General features: G+C 36.0%; 1 protein-coding gene across 1 annotated transcript in view; it reads right to left on the bottom strand.

Moving 5' to 3' along the window:
• Window positions 1–3,189: 3,189 nt before the first annotated feature.
• TOX3 (TOX high mobility group box family member 3) overlaps window positions 3,190–15,490 on the bottom strand; it is a 438,446-nt gene continuing 426,145 nt past the window's right edge. Inside the window, exons 6-7 of the mRNA XM_044081994.1 lie at window positions 12,171–12,251; window positions 3,190–5,260 (exon numbers count right to left, since the gene is read on the bottom strand). Coding sequence (XP_043937929.1) covers window positions 4,526–5,260; window positions 12,171–12,251 — 816 coding nt within the window. The 3' untranslated portion in view covers window positions 3,190–4,525. The remainder of the gene's footprint in view (window positions 5,261–12,170; window positions 12,252–15,490) is intronic.

Raw genomic sequence — 15,490 nt, forward strand, 5'->3', positions numbered from 1 at the left:
TTAGGATACTCTTTGCTTCTTGCTAAACACCAGTTTGCATACAGATATACAGAGTTCATGTAATCATGCAACAGCAAAAAAAAAAAGACAATAATTATGTTTGCATGTGTGTGTGTGTGTGTGTGTCTGTGCATTACTTGCTCCTTAATGTATTTTATTAATTTAAGCCAGCTGCTTTACAACAATAAACAAGAGCTTCTTTTCTTACTGCATAATGCCATCAGCAAGCACACCATTGCAATATGTACTCAAGAAACTCTCACAAGCTTATTTAACAACCACATAATTATTATCCACAATATGGACTCATACATATTACTATAGAAACTGTTATACAGAACCCAAACAAAATCATTATATCATGTTTAAATAGTGTTTTTATGTGGCATGATTAGTATAAATCTGTGTGACTCTAAATTATGACTAAGTATTTTCTGCAGGTATTAGGTAATACAGAAACAGTGATGAACTGAACACCTAATGACAATGTGGTTAGTCCAGTAGGGCATTCATATAAGTCAAGAACTGCTATGCTTCAATGAGAAAGAATAGCATTAATTAAAATGTTCTTGTTTTTTGCAAGAAAACATCTGTGAATTGAGAGAAGAATAGTTACAAAAATGTATCGGCATGCAATATTTTATTTAAACTACTGGATTTTCTTTTGTTTAGAAAAAAATATGTTAACAAGTAAATGATTATTTTATCATCTGACCCAGCAGCTGAACCCATTCTTTAAAAAATGCTTTCATTTGTTTTACTCTTGTCTACATAGCCTGTTAATGGATGCTATTACTGTGCTTGCATGTTTCTATGGCAGCAAAACCTATAATGTATACCAAGAGACCACAATGATAGATTGCATGAACATACTGTGTCATATCCAATTAACTCAAATTGACTATGTACTAAATTATGCTACCAGTGCTTGAAAGATCAATAAATATGGAAACAAATCCTACAAGCTTCTCTTCTTTCCCATGCAATTCAGCTAAGTGTGAGACAGATCATGGTACTGTGCTGTGTGTACTGCTGCTAAGGGGGGCAGGTGGTGTGTAGACACTATTCAAACTTGGCCTATTCAATCCAAACTCTTCTAACTCTCCATTCATGCATAGCAAAACACCATCTGGTCCTATTTTGCCTCTAGCAATCACAGCTGACCAAAAAACGATGCTAACAGCTGTTGCAATACAAAAGCCAAACAAAGGGGGCAGGGAAAGGTTAGACACAAGTCCAGTTTGGAAAAATACTCCATGAACTGGGTTAATGGAAATAGAGCTATTCAAATGCTTAAATCTATTGAATGCACTTTTCAGAAGACTTTAGTTAAACCTGTGACACACAATCCATCTGTCTAAAAGGGCTTGAGACTTCTACGATCAGGTGTTACTACTATAAATTATGCCATATGCACACCACCAAGCATTTTGTTACTTGAGCAGGAAATAATGAAGTTTTGATCAAAATTGCAACTTCATATTTTCTTTCAGCTTGTATCACAGCAAGCTAAGTGACTGTACAATAGTTTAATCACGAGAAGAAAACACTTTCCTATTAACAATAGCTGTGTATGTCACTTAAAGCTCATTAACGTTTACTCTACCATCACATGATTAACATTCAATTTGCAGAATGATAATGATTAACATGGCAGTTAAAAATATGTCCATTTGTGTACACAAACATGTTAATTTAATGCCTGGGAAGCCAGCTTTTTCATCAAGAACTATAACATCCATTCATTAGTCACATTCTGCACTGTTAGAGCTGCAAGATTTAGAAATATTAAACACTGTCAAGTGTACTTTTATATTTTACATGACTAATTAAAACAACCAAGTTTCCCTGCCCTTACATTATATTAAACAGTACGTATAGGAAGTCTTGCAAAGCACAATTGCATCACATCTGGTACACAGCCATGTGTGATAAACTCCATTTGTTGTACAACAATTTAATGAGACATATTCTTCTAACAACTAAGTGTGCAGTCATTGTTTAGTGAAGCCCTTATGTTATTTGGAGATGGAAAATAACCCTTCTTGCAATTTTAACTAGTAAGTAAAAATGAAAAGTGGATATTATATGGGCTAATTTTTGTACAGATTAAAGGAGCTGAATGTAGGAATATTCTTCAGGTAATTTTTAACTGGATGATAGCTTTTCATTTAAGTCCCATGCACTTGTAGAACATTTTGAGTGAATTATCAGCAGTGACTTTACAGAAGTAAACTCACATGGAATGCTCCTGTTTCTCAAATATTAATCACCTACTGTTATAACAGATTTCCATAAACATTTAATCAGGTACAATATGAAGCTTTCAAATTTTTATACAGTAATGCACTGTAACAGTAACATGGACTAATTTTATATCTATCTATACATATACATATGCATATATGTGTGTGTGTGTGTGTGTGTGTGTGTGTGTGTGTGTGTGTGTGTGTGTGTGTGTGTGTGTGTGTATACATACACACACACACACACACATATATATATATATATATATATATATATATAGTGCATACATATATACATACATACACAGACATATATATCATAATACGTCATTTATAAAGTGAACAACATGCTATAAACAGTAGAATTAATTTTAATTCAAACTTCTGTTATGTCCTTCCTTTCATAGCCACAGGCATCTTCTTGAAAATCTTAATGTTCTTATTAATATTCCAGTCAGGCTTAGCACTTGCTGTTTTTAATTTTCATTTTATTATAAGCAGTTTAAGATTGTTGCCAGTGCTAATTTGCAATTTTTATCAAGACCTCTTCATTATAGCTTCTGACAGGACAGATGCTGTAATTAATCATGCAAGACAACTGGGGATAGTGGCCACACTGCACACAGTTTATTATTGCACTCTTTCTTTCTCTTGAATTTGGTCGTAAAATAAAAAATGCAGAATCTTTTAGCAGTGTATAAGGCTGTGTATCTACTAAGGCATTATTTGGTATTTGTGAAATCATAAAACTGTAGTCTGTTAAAAGTAGCCACCACACTTTGTCTCTTGAAACTGGCAAGTTGTCCCTACAGAGAGGAGTTACACACAGTTCAGTACATATAGCTATGCTTTTAACAATAAACTGATTCAGACATCGTCAAAAATGTTTTAGACAAAACACCCACATTATTTAACATGCATTCTTTTTGTTTATATAAAACGTCAGCAGAAGCAAGTTTTGATGCAATATATTTATTCTCTAGCAAGGTAAAAGCAGGTAATCTGTTTCGGAAATACAAATGAGAGAACAGCTTCTATTAGAAGTCATAAAAGTATAAAATAACATAAAATACAGTATGGAATGTGGCTGTTAGCATTTCATGTAACATGTTCACATTAAAGCTTCATTTATGAAAACTTTACAACAAACAATACGAAAACAGTTTTAAAATAGTTATTTACATTAAGGGGTAAGCTTGGGAATTTTCTGCTTTGTAGCATTGAATGTGATGTCAGTTTTCTTACTGAATAATGCCTTTAAGCATATTATCTTTGAAAAAATACAAAAATATGGAAAGCATTTTCTTTAACTTGTCACTGTAACAGTATACACTCTTGACATTTTACTGGGTACAGTGTTAATACTTTTTAAACAATAAAAATAATTCATAATTTAGAAAACATGAGAGAGAGAACACAATAATTTTAGCAGTAGTTTCACAGACCCTCTGATTCTTTAAAAAATTTCTTAAAAGAACAGTTGAAAAAACATCAGTGTTTTTGGTGATTCGTAACAGATTTTTGATAAATAATGCCATTATCTGGTTATACAGTTCAAAGCATTGCTGCCCCATTGTGATAATGACTAATATTATTACACAGCCTAAGGACCCACAAGCCTCTTAGCTTTATGTTTGGAACTTTCCTTTATTACATATACATTAATCACTTCAGAGATGTGTTAGTGAAACATATGCTTTAGACTGAGTCCTGATTTTCTTTAGTCTATATTTATTCCACTCTTGTATATTACATTACTCAAAACCATGAGAACCATGTCTCAATGTCTTGTAAATCCTATTTCTGAATCAAGGTACACAGTGACTTAACCACTTTCAGTGTATACTAAAAAAACCTTTTCCTTCATTTTATCTTTGTATTCTGATCATGTAGGTAGATTTAGGTTTTCAGAGTCGGTCTTATTTAACTCTTGTAAGGTATGTTATTGAAATTAAAGAGCATCGTCAAATCTGATCCAGAAGCAAGGTACATAGTCCTTTAAAGTACATTAAAGTTATCTCACAAGAGAATCTCAATAACTTAAAAGGTTTTACAGTAGACAAATATCACAGTTTTGACATTTGACAAAATGTCTTATACTCAGCTAAAAGTTGATGCACGGCTACATGGTAGTTCTGTATTGCCTATCTAATAGACACTTTAAATTTACCATTTTCCTGTTATGCATCTGTGCATAACACTCGTTATTTTCTGGACATCATCCAAGTATATTTACATTAGCCCATAAGTGCAAATCCAGTCAACGGAAGTGTTCCTACTTAGAAAATACTAACCTGCGACAATACTTGAGTCTGTGTTTGTGGCTGTACTTGAGAAGAGTGCTGCTGTGGTGATGGCTGTGGGCTTGCAATTGTTGGTACAGGTGATGCTATCTGCGTGACAATAACTGACTGAGACACAGCTGGGGAATGTTGGTGTGGTGAAGGCTGAGACTGGTGCTGCATTTGCTGCATTTGTTGAAGCTGTATTTGTTGAAATTGCTGCAGCTGCTGCTGCTGAATCTGCTGCTGCAGATGCTGTTTCTGTAATTGTTGTTGCATGTAATGCTGAAACTGCTGGTGCTGCATTTGTTGCTGTATCTGTTGCTGATGCAGCTGCTGCTGATGCAACTGTTGCTGCATCTGTTGCAGTTGCTGCTGCTGCAGTTGCTGAATCTGATGCTGCTGGGGCTGTACAGGGGGGCTCATTTGTGAAGATGGTGATGCAGTAACCATGGGCGCTGGCATGGATGTTATTAAGGAAGGTGTAATTCCATTTGGCAGACTAGGTGCAATGGTGACTGATGCCACAATTTGGTTATTAGGTAGTCTCATTGTTAAAGGCTTAGGAGCGATTGCCCTTGGAAGAGTTTGCTGAAGACTTTGGGTTGACTCTGAGATATTTCCATGCTGAGAAAGTGAACTGTTTAGAAGAAGAGATGATGAAAGATTGGTGGAGGCCAAAGTCTGTTGAACTGATCGTATAGTCTGTGCTTCAGCGGACTCTGCAGCAGCCTGAATGAAATAACAAATAAATAATTCCACAGCAATAACTCATTAATAAGCTATCATAAACATAATTACAAAGGAATATCTCATTAACTAATCATATTCTATAAAATTTATTTCCACCCATTTACCAAAGAAGAATCTCTAACTTTGTACAGTCATAGAACTTATAGACAGCAGGATGTTTAAAGCAATTTTGAATTTCAGTTTGTTTACATTAAGACATCAAAATTAATGCTCATCTTTTGAAAGTACCATTTTATTTTATTTCCAAAAGTATAAAACTGAACTGTTAAAACAGGAAAGAAAATTCAAATAAACCAAAGAAAAATGCTGAAATAAGGCAGAACAGAACCCTCAAGAAATACGATTGATATGCTAGCATAGAGTCTGTCCAGATGTACATTTTTCTACATTCTTTTTGCCTCTGTGTCCACTGCTCTTCAAGACTACCAATGTGTTTTGAGCCCAGTCAATCCCCTGTAAAGTGCCCTCCCTATACAAAGAGCAGAGCCACCTGGCAGTCTTTCATTGAAGCAGCCAAGGAGGTGGTTTGTAGCTTATCTAGTGTCACAGCAAAGATGGTCTTTCTATAAATGCCCCAAAAATGGTCCTAATATAAGCATCCAAATAATCAAAGAACATTGTATATCCTCACTCTGCTTGTGTGTGCTTCCATTAATAAGCCATGATAGGTAATATCGCTGGTTTGGGATCACCAAGCCATATCCTCATCTTAGCCATTTTGGTATCATGTCCAGAATCACATGACAAGAAAGATCACTCCCTCCTCCCAGACGATCGAGCTGCTGCTGGCCACCGACTCCCATCCTCCTACACAAAGCTGTTCCTGCTCCTTTGCCACTTTCCAAAATTTATTGTCATGGTTCCAGACAGGCTTTACCACTCTATACCAAGTGTACAGTTTAATGAAGGTAATGTTCGCTTACAAATATCATCACGTGATGCTGTTGCAGACAAAAAAATTACAAATGTCACTAGAGCTGTACTGCATGAAAGACTGAAGAAAAGGACTTAAACTGTCTTTGCTTCATGTTATTAAATACATTGAAAACTTGCACATAGATGAACAGAAATATAATAATAAAGGTGGCAAGAAGAAGGCTTCTATCAGTGCTTGGTTATACACTGCTCTGTGCAGCAGTGAAGGTCCAGGGAATGTTGGTGTGGGACTGGAGAAGAAACAAATAAAGGATGTATCACTCATGTATTATGATTTATTCTTACCATGACATGTTTTTATCATATTTTTATCTTAACTGAAATGCTGGTAACTCTTCATCAGTGTAAGTGATATTTTATATTTTGTTATGCTCTTAACTGGCCTGATGAGGTTTGTTCTAGTGACATGATTTAACTTATAACCAAAATGTTTTCATACATCACACTGTACCTTCATTATATGAAAGAGCAAAGACTGGAAAGTGTCTGCTTTATCCTTCTGCTGACTTGTAATAGATATTCTCTGAACTGCTGTTTCTTGGAGTGCCTTAGGAAAGATTGTCAATATCCATTTTCAATTATCACTTTGAATTTTTAGTAGTAGCCTTCCAAGATAATTTTATGGGAATTTCTGAAATTTTGCCAGAAAGTATTTGCTTTTTTTTTTTAAACTTTCTATATGAGAAATCCGCTGTGGCGACCCCTAACTGGGAAAAGCCGAAAGAAGAAGAAGATATGAGATATCAAAAAAAACATCACTCAGTGCTGATAACAACCACATGTGACTAAAAATTTACACTCAAAATTGATTTAGCAGTGTTTATAGAAAATCTAGGCCAATTTTGAAAGTGGAACAGTTAATTATTAAGACTTTAAATGTTACAGATGTAGCTACACTTCCTTTATTAAGCCCTAGGGTCCTCATGAAGTAGCAGATGATGTCACAAACATGAGGGTGAAACAAGGCAAAATTTTACAGGCAGCCAAATTGGACTGACTAAGAAGGCCATACTCATATTAAGAGAATAGTGGGAAAGACACCTAAAGTCATGGTACGTGTGTATATGATTTTTTGGGGATAGATTACATGAAATGAAAAGCACTTTATCAGGAGGAAAATGAGATTAAAATGCAACTGTTTTTAGGGTTTGTAAATAAATCAATCTTATTTTTTAAACACGCATCTAAAAGATTATGTCTTTGAATACAGATACTGTCATATAGTATTCTACTGCCATTTCTTTGTACCAAATACAGCTCTCATAAAGCTAATTTTTATTTACTTACTTCAACATTTGCATTAATGTACAACTCTGTTTTCTGGTAAAGAAGCCATGTAATTTATAGACTATTAATGTCTAAAAACATGTATCTTCCACTACTTGTGATATTTATCACTTTCTTGACTTGATATCCCAGATGAATAGACAGGACTCCACTTGGCCAAGTATATATATATATATATATATATATATTTTTTTTTTGTGTGAACTACTGTACTTTGCGACACCATCTCCATATAATCCTAATCTAGTGAAGATTGTAGCAATAACCCACGCCAGGGTGTGAGTAATGCTGGATTTACCCACAGTTGGTGTGGTTTGGTCATGAGGGCGAACCCAAGTGGCCAAACAAAGCTAACCATGGGTAAATCCAGCATTACCCACACCCAAAAGTGGGTTATTGCTATTATACAATGACATTATTTAAGAAAGAAAATAGTTACTTTTCTTAAATAATGGCATTGTATAATGCCTCCTTGCTGCCCTTCCGCAGCTGTCTGGTATTCTGCGGCAGTTCTGATGTACTGCACATGCGTATGCCTCATGATGCGTCAGAGCTGTGGGCAAAAGCAATGGAGAAAGCAAGATCTCCGTTGCTTTTTACAAACTGTTTTGCTATGTTAAATGGGTTTAACATAGTGAGACAGCTTTAAAAAAAGCAACGGAGAATCTCTGTTGCTTTTTTTAAAGCTGTCTTGTTATGTTAAACTTGTTTAACATAGCGAGACTGTGTTGCTGTAAGAGTTATAGTAATGGAAAATGTCTGGGCGACTGGACCTTTTTCCATTACTATAACTTCATTTAACATGCACACTGACCAATCAGCGTGCACGTTTTTGAATATTAATAGGGGGTCATTGTATAATATCAGTTTTACCATACCACAACCCCTTTTTCCCATTTTTGCATATGGGGTTGGGGTGTCACTTCTACAGTGACAGTCTTCTAGAGCCAAGGTTTACTGGCTAGCCTTGTCATGGTAGGTTTTCCATACCACACACACACACACACACACACACACACACACACACACACACACACACACACACACACACACACACACACACCTATGGCCAATTTAGTGTGTCCAATCCACTTACTGCACTTCTTTAGAATGTTGGAGGAAGCTAGAGCACCTAGGGAAAACCCATGTGAACACAGGGAGGCCATACAGATTCCACACAGAAGGTACATCAGCCAAGGATTGAACCGGGAACCTCTTACTGTAAGGTGACAACACTAACCGCTGTACCACTGTGCCACCAATACCGTACTATGAGGATATTCACCAGAAAATCTTTAGCAGATATTGGATTCTTTTAATGTGCTTCTAAAGATTAAGGCTCAAATAAATCTGTAACACTAATAAACATAACTGTCAAGATGGATGAGTCGATACCCAATGTTTGTTTCTCTTCCATCTTCCTGCCATCATGTCTTTATACATGTACCTATTGAATTGATAATGAATTGAAAAATATAATGTGAGCAGTATGAAGGCTGCAATGGCAGTGAAGGAAATTGCCACACACACATCAGAACAAACATCGGCAGCTTTGCCCTGCTGAATTGTCCTGGAAGAAGACAGAACACTGGCTTAAGAAGCAACTACATTAGAATTACCATCTCTTCTCTAATAGTGTGGAGGAAGTGATCAGCACAGCCTATACAGAGTTCCAGAAGCTTTTATTGAAAAGACAGTGAATAAACAAATATTTCATTATGGTGAGTCTTGCACCAGGATAAGATGATATGTCATTTTGGACATCTTTTCCTGACAGGCATGGTGTCTTGACCATTAAACTTGTCATGATTCCTTTGAAATCACTGGCCATGAAGTCAGTGTAAGGCATCTCACATACTCAAGCCTGGGTTCTGGTCCCCACATTAATCTTACATGGTTATCCTAAGTCTATTCACCTACATAACGTGATAATTTATGCAGGTTTCACTGGATAGTCAGACATCCCCTGAACCTGATAAATGAGACAGTAACTACACTGATTTATAAAGCTTTAGTGAATCCAATGTTCCCTTTATAACTGCAGCTCATATGCAGCCTTTTTTTTTCTGAAAGTTATTCAGAGGGTTACCATTGGATAAACTGAGGATTTTTTTTTAACATATGGACTTCTTGCCTCTGGTACTTTCAAGCCTTTGTCTATGAACTATTATCTGGTCAGATAAATTCCACCCTTACATGAGGGCAATAACAATTATTTACACCCCAGTAAGCTCAGTAGAAAGTGTTTTACAGTCACTACTTAAAGAAGCAGAACAATGGAATCCACTCTGACACAGAATGGAACATCTGTAAGTCACATGGTATGTACTGTTCAGAGGAACTGCTGTGTTTCTTTGTGTGGCATTAAACAAAGGACTACTTTTGCAGCTATCATATGCAACAACTGCAGTGTACTACAGCATTTTCCTAGAGATCAAATTTCTCATACTTAAGATGAGACATTTAACTTCGCAAGCCATCTTGGTGCATTGACAAAACCTGAGTCTGAAGCAGGAACCTTTAGATATTCAGTCTGATGTTCTCTCAATTGAGCTACTTTGGCTCATTTATGTGAACTAAGTAGTAGTTCAGAATATTAAAAAAATACTGAGCACAAAAGAGGAACATTTACAGATGCTCTTGTTTCACCCTGACAGTGTTTTGACACAACAAATGGCTTAGCTTGCTCTGAATAACTATTTACCGAATACCGATATATGAAATAATGGTATAAATAATTTAGCCAGCCTCACACATTTTGACATTTTTAAACAAGATACAAAAGTGTGATTGATAATACAAACTTTAGAGTTACTCTGGGCCAAGTCTCAGAATGTAATCAAGACCTTTGTTGATGAGACCTTATGTGAATTATTGAAAAAGGAATTCCTGTAGCACTAAATCTTCTATTTAATCATCTGATCTGCCTATACCTTTCATCCTGCAGAAACTGAAAACAGGAGCAAAACCTCTGAAAAGTAGAAGCGTCCAGTAAAAAATCTGGACATCTAATTAGCATACAATTTGAATGTGAAATAGTACATAACTGTTCCTTTTTCCAGTATGAATGTGGGATACTACTCAGAAACACATATTTAAATAACAGAGCGACAATATGACGGAAAATATAAGCACATTATCCGAGAGACAGTGCAAAAGTATATTGTAAAATTCTACCACACAAAGTCATTTATTTTTACTTCTGAAAACTTGAGATGTAACATGTGTGTCCTCTTCATACCTCTCAACTGTCCAGATTTTTGCAGAATATCCAGATTTCTGGCTCATATTTTAGGTCTGTTCCTTATAAAATTTGTGGGTTTCTGGCAAATCACTGGGATGATCTGAGGATTGAAGTCACTAAATAATGGCATACATTTGAGTTTCAGACTTCATATCCTTCAAACAAATGTATATTAAAACAAAGTCTATTACTCTAACAACTTTTTAAGCTTATAAGAGCAATGTTTAAAATCTGTCCCTATTTTTGGGTCTTTGTTCCCCCATTTTGTTTGGCTTTGTCCAGATTTCTTGCACAAAGAGGTTGAGAGGTATGGTCCTTTTTCTTTAAATTACTGGTGAGACTAGCATGTCAGTCATGTAGTTTGATTTTCTGTTTAGTAGAAATCGTGTGTGAAACAGTAAGTCAAGCCTAAAAATAGGGACAAACCTCCAAAAATAGGTACATCATGTGTAGGGGTAAATTAAGCCTGAAAAGAGGGACGTACCTTCAAAAATAGGAACATCATGTATAGGTGTAGATCAAGCCTGGAAATATGGCCATACCTCCAGAAATAGAATAGGAACATTGTGTGTAGGGGTAAATCCAGTCTGAAAATAGGGACAAATTTCTAAAAATAGGAACGTCATGTGTAGTGGTAAATCTAGCTTGAAAACAGGGACATACCTCCAAAACAGGAGGATCATGTGTACAGGTAAATCAGGCCTGAAAATAGGACATGCCTCCAAAATAGGAACATCATGTGTACAGGTAAATCAGACCTGAAAATAGGAATGTCCCTCTACAATAGGCTCAGTTGTGAGTTCTGGAGCTGCTACTAATTCAGCTAAGTTACTTGACAAATCATAACTGGTTAATAACTGTCACTCATCTCCCATTCTAATTTAGAGGAAAAAGTGCAAAGAGAATGAGTTAATGACTGTTTATATCGCTTACTACTCGTGATGCTGAAGAGGAACGATTAGACAGAAAAGGAATTGATTATAGCATTGTGACTTTACGTACTACAACAGTGATTCTCTTTAAGCAGCCATGTGTTTCCTTGCACAGCAGTTCTACAGAAATCAGTTACTGAGTCAAGTTATAGAGCAAAAAAGTGAATGCTTGAGACTGCTGTGCACAGGTTTGGGAAGTTGCTACTTTCCCCAGTTTTGTATAATTGTGGACTTGGTATGCATATGCTGGGAATGTAAGGGATATGGTAGAGCAAAATGTTTTGAGTCATGAGCTATACCTACACAGTTAAAACTATTCCAGAGTTGCTATCAATATTCCAAGAAAAAAAAATATATCAAACATATCAATTGACAAATACATACTGCCTAGATGAAATTAAAGAGAACTCGTGTTTTAAATATGGAGTACAACATCTAACATCTCATTGATTAAAACAGCCCTTATTCTTAAAAGAAATGTTAAACTCACCTTGGAAACGAGGCTTGCACGATAAGCAGCTAGTGCTTTCAAGTATTCCTTTTTGGCAGCTTCAGTCTTCCTTTTATACATCTGTTTCAATACATATACAGACTAGTCTTAGACAATGCAATATATACTACAATAGTGGCAAATCGATTTATGGTTGTACAGAGAATGCAATTACAGTGGTATGAACTGAACATTAAGATTTATCAAACCAGACTTTCACAACATTTTCTAAAGTCAGCCAATTCCATGGCATGGAGGTTTTAGTCCTGAATGCACCCTAGAAAACATGAATTGGATTAGCATCATGGGTGGAGAAGAGATGGGTGAAACCAGGCCAACACTGGCTTCAACCACACTAAGGCGAAAGTGTTTGTGGAGTGCTAATATATCAGCACCACCTGGAGGAAAGAGCTGGGACTGCAACTCTTTCTGTAGTGTTACTGAGTCTATACCTGCCAAGGAGCATACGTAGTCCAGCATATAGGCCACAACTGTATAGAAATTTGTACTCAAAAAATGCCCAGCATGCCAGACATTGTGCACACTTTCTGGTCGGCAGGAAACATGTTGAGTATTCAGAAATTTTCTAACCTTGCAGGATGAAAGCCATGATTCCTTCCTCTCACCTTATTGGGCAGGAAGGATTGGGGAAATGAATGGGCCTGTGTGAGGTGGGGGCTTGATAGCTGTGAGGTGGTAAACTAGTAACAATTACTATATAAATAAATAAGCAAGCATGTTTCTATATAATCACAAAGGCTAACCAATCGTATGTGCAACTGCAATTAAAGTAGATTGTTTCTGTATACTTCATTTGTTACTGTTATGAAAATTAATCATCAAATGTTATTCAATAATGTCAGAGTGAAAACATCCTCAGTGGATACGTAAAACTGCCACAACCTCTCCATTCTGGGTCACAGATGAGGTCTACGGGAGCAAGTCAACTCACATGATTCATGTCTGTGGGCTTATGTAAGGCATTTGACTCATTTCAGCTAATGTGCCATAGTCTGTCCAAGGACTCTATGACTTACATCTCTGAATATGTAAAAAAAAAAAAGTTGAGTAAAAATTTGATTACTGCTTTCAAAACTTCAACTGTGTAACACTGACATTTCCCAAAGCTACTGCATTTTACTGAGCAAACATGGAAATGCTACTTTGTAGAAAATATGCACTCATCTGACTAAAGATCATTCAATCAGTGTTACTGAAAAACTGCTACCCACACACTTGGTGTATACTACTGTTTTTTATTTTAAATGTTTATGATTGACTACAGAAAATCTAATGCTTTTCAGAACATGTAAAAGGCTAGCTCTTGCTCTTAAGTTTTAAATGTTGTTGGCCTATATGTTGACCTAATGAATTGATTCCCATCTGTAAGTACTTACAAAGTGGCTCAACTGTACTCTGTCACAAATCAATCATGTTAAGAAATCATTTAAAATAACTGTTTATCAACAAAGGAATTCCATTTACTCCTTGATAAAGGAGTACTCATGCCTTCATGACAACATGGTCTGTCACTTTCCATATTCACTCTCCAGTAAGAACCTGCTTCCAAATATCATTAACTATATATGCTAACAAATGGATGACTCTCTCCAGATTCAACATCACATTATAACCATGTCTGTTTACATACTTTTTGATGATTAGCTTTAAAATTTATATGATTTTTCACACCTATTTTTCTTTTTCTTTTTGTATTGCAAGTGTCCATCACATTTCATTTGACAGCTATGGTCATGTACCATGCGCAATGGTCTCCCAATCACATTAACAACCTTATGTCCACAAAATATATCTACATCTGTCTGTCTATATCACCACTTGAAATCCTGCCTTTTGACCAATGCCAGATGAAGTTACTACTTTGTTTTTACCTAAATTAACCACAGGAGCATTGGTCTAACAATCATCTCTCATCTTGATGGTAAACAGATAATATATGTTATGTTTAATTGCAGGCAACATAGTTTCCTATCGTTTCACTTTGTACAAAGTGTTTGAAATGTGCTTTTGTCTGAATATTCACTTTGTAACTATTTGTGTTTAAAATGTCTACCACTGCTCCAGTCCTCTTTCCTATAACAACAAAATAATGATTAAAACTTACAGAACAAATCACCATCCTTACCTTCCTCTTTACTATCACCCCATCACGTCATGTTGAATACCTTTGAGAATTCCTATTTTAGTAGTCCGGGAGTACAAGTTCATACAATATCTTGCCTGTGTCCCTCCTGCCATTCTGTCCTTCCACATCAAAATGATCCCTTCATCTCTAACATGTATAACCTTGTGCACAGATATTATCTCTCCTTTATCTCATCTGTTAAAAGTGAGAAGACATCTAGTTCCTCTAGCCTCTGGATATATCCCTTCTCCAATATCTCATGCATCTTGTCCCTCACAGACAGGGCTGCTGTAAGGAGACCACTTGCACGTCTGGGATCTTATTTATTTTGTTTACTTGACATTTGTTTTCCAGGATTGTCCATCTGGGTTACATAACCCGTTTCAGCAGAAGCCCGGGGAGAAAAGCTCCACATTAATACATTGTTCACATATTATACAAGGCTTACACATGTTATGCAATAGGCTCCGCATTTAAACATTGTTTACATATTATACAAAGCTTACACATTAAACACACATATGGATATTACAAGTATATTACTGGGCAGGCATGTGTAAGTTTTCTATATAGTAATACAGTACAAACCTTTAGAGATTATACTCATAAACAAATGTCATACACCTTATTTAGGGTAATCGTATTAGCAACAAGTGTATTCCTCGATACCTGACCCAGTTCCTGCAGTTTCTGGTCTATGTGGTATGTTTTACACGTCTTTAGATTTTACCTTACTGTTCAAGGCTCAGTGCACCACGGCAACTGAGTAGTGTGGAAATTGACTGCATAATAAGTAATTTAATAATAATGTCTCTAATACAGAATTATGTTAGGCAAACTACAGCACTCAAGTTGGACGTTTCTTTAGAACTTTTGCAGGTCTCTGGGTGCTGAATGGAAGCCTAATGACTCACATCTACCAGGCAAATGATTACATAGTGCACTGATGCATCCTTCTCCTGAATTAGGAGCCTCAGGAGACATTAATAATGGACACTTATGTGCATGTGACTTTACCTCATGTGATATAGAAAACACATGACTGGCAAGGAATGAGTTTGCCATATACTGCAGTCTTGCATCTGAAACTACAAATGTTGCAATGCTGTGCAACTCTTAAGTTTTGCAATTTCACATTCCCAGGTTATAAGTGAGCCAATACTTAAATGATAAA

The sequence above is a fragment of the Protopterus annectens genome, chromosome 8.part1 (assembly GCF_019279795.1).
Source record: "Protopterus annectens isolate FY-2018-M chromosome 8.part1, PAN1.0, whole genome shotgun sequence".
NCBI lineage: Eukaryota > Metazoa > Chordata > Ceratodontiformes > Protopteridae > Protopterus > Protopterus annectens.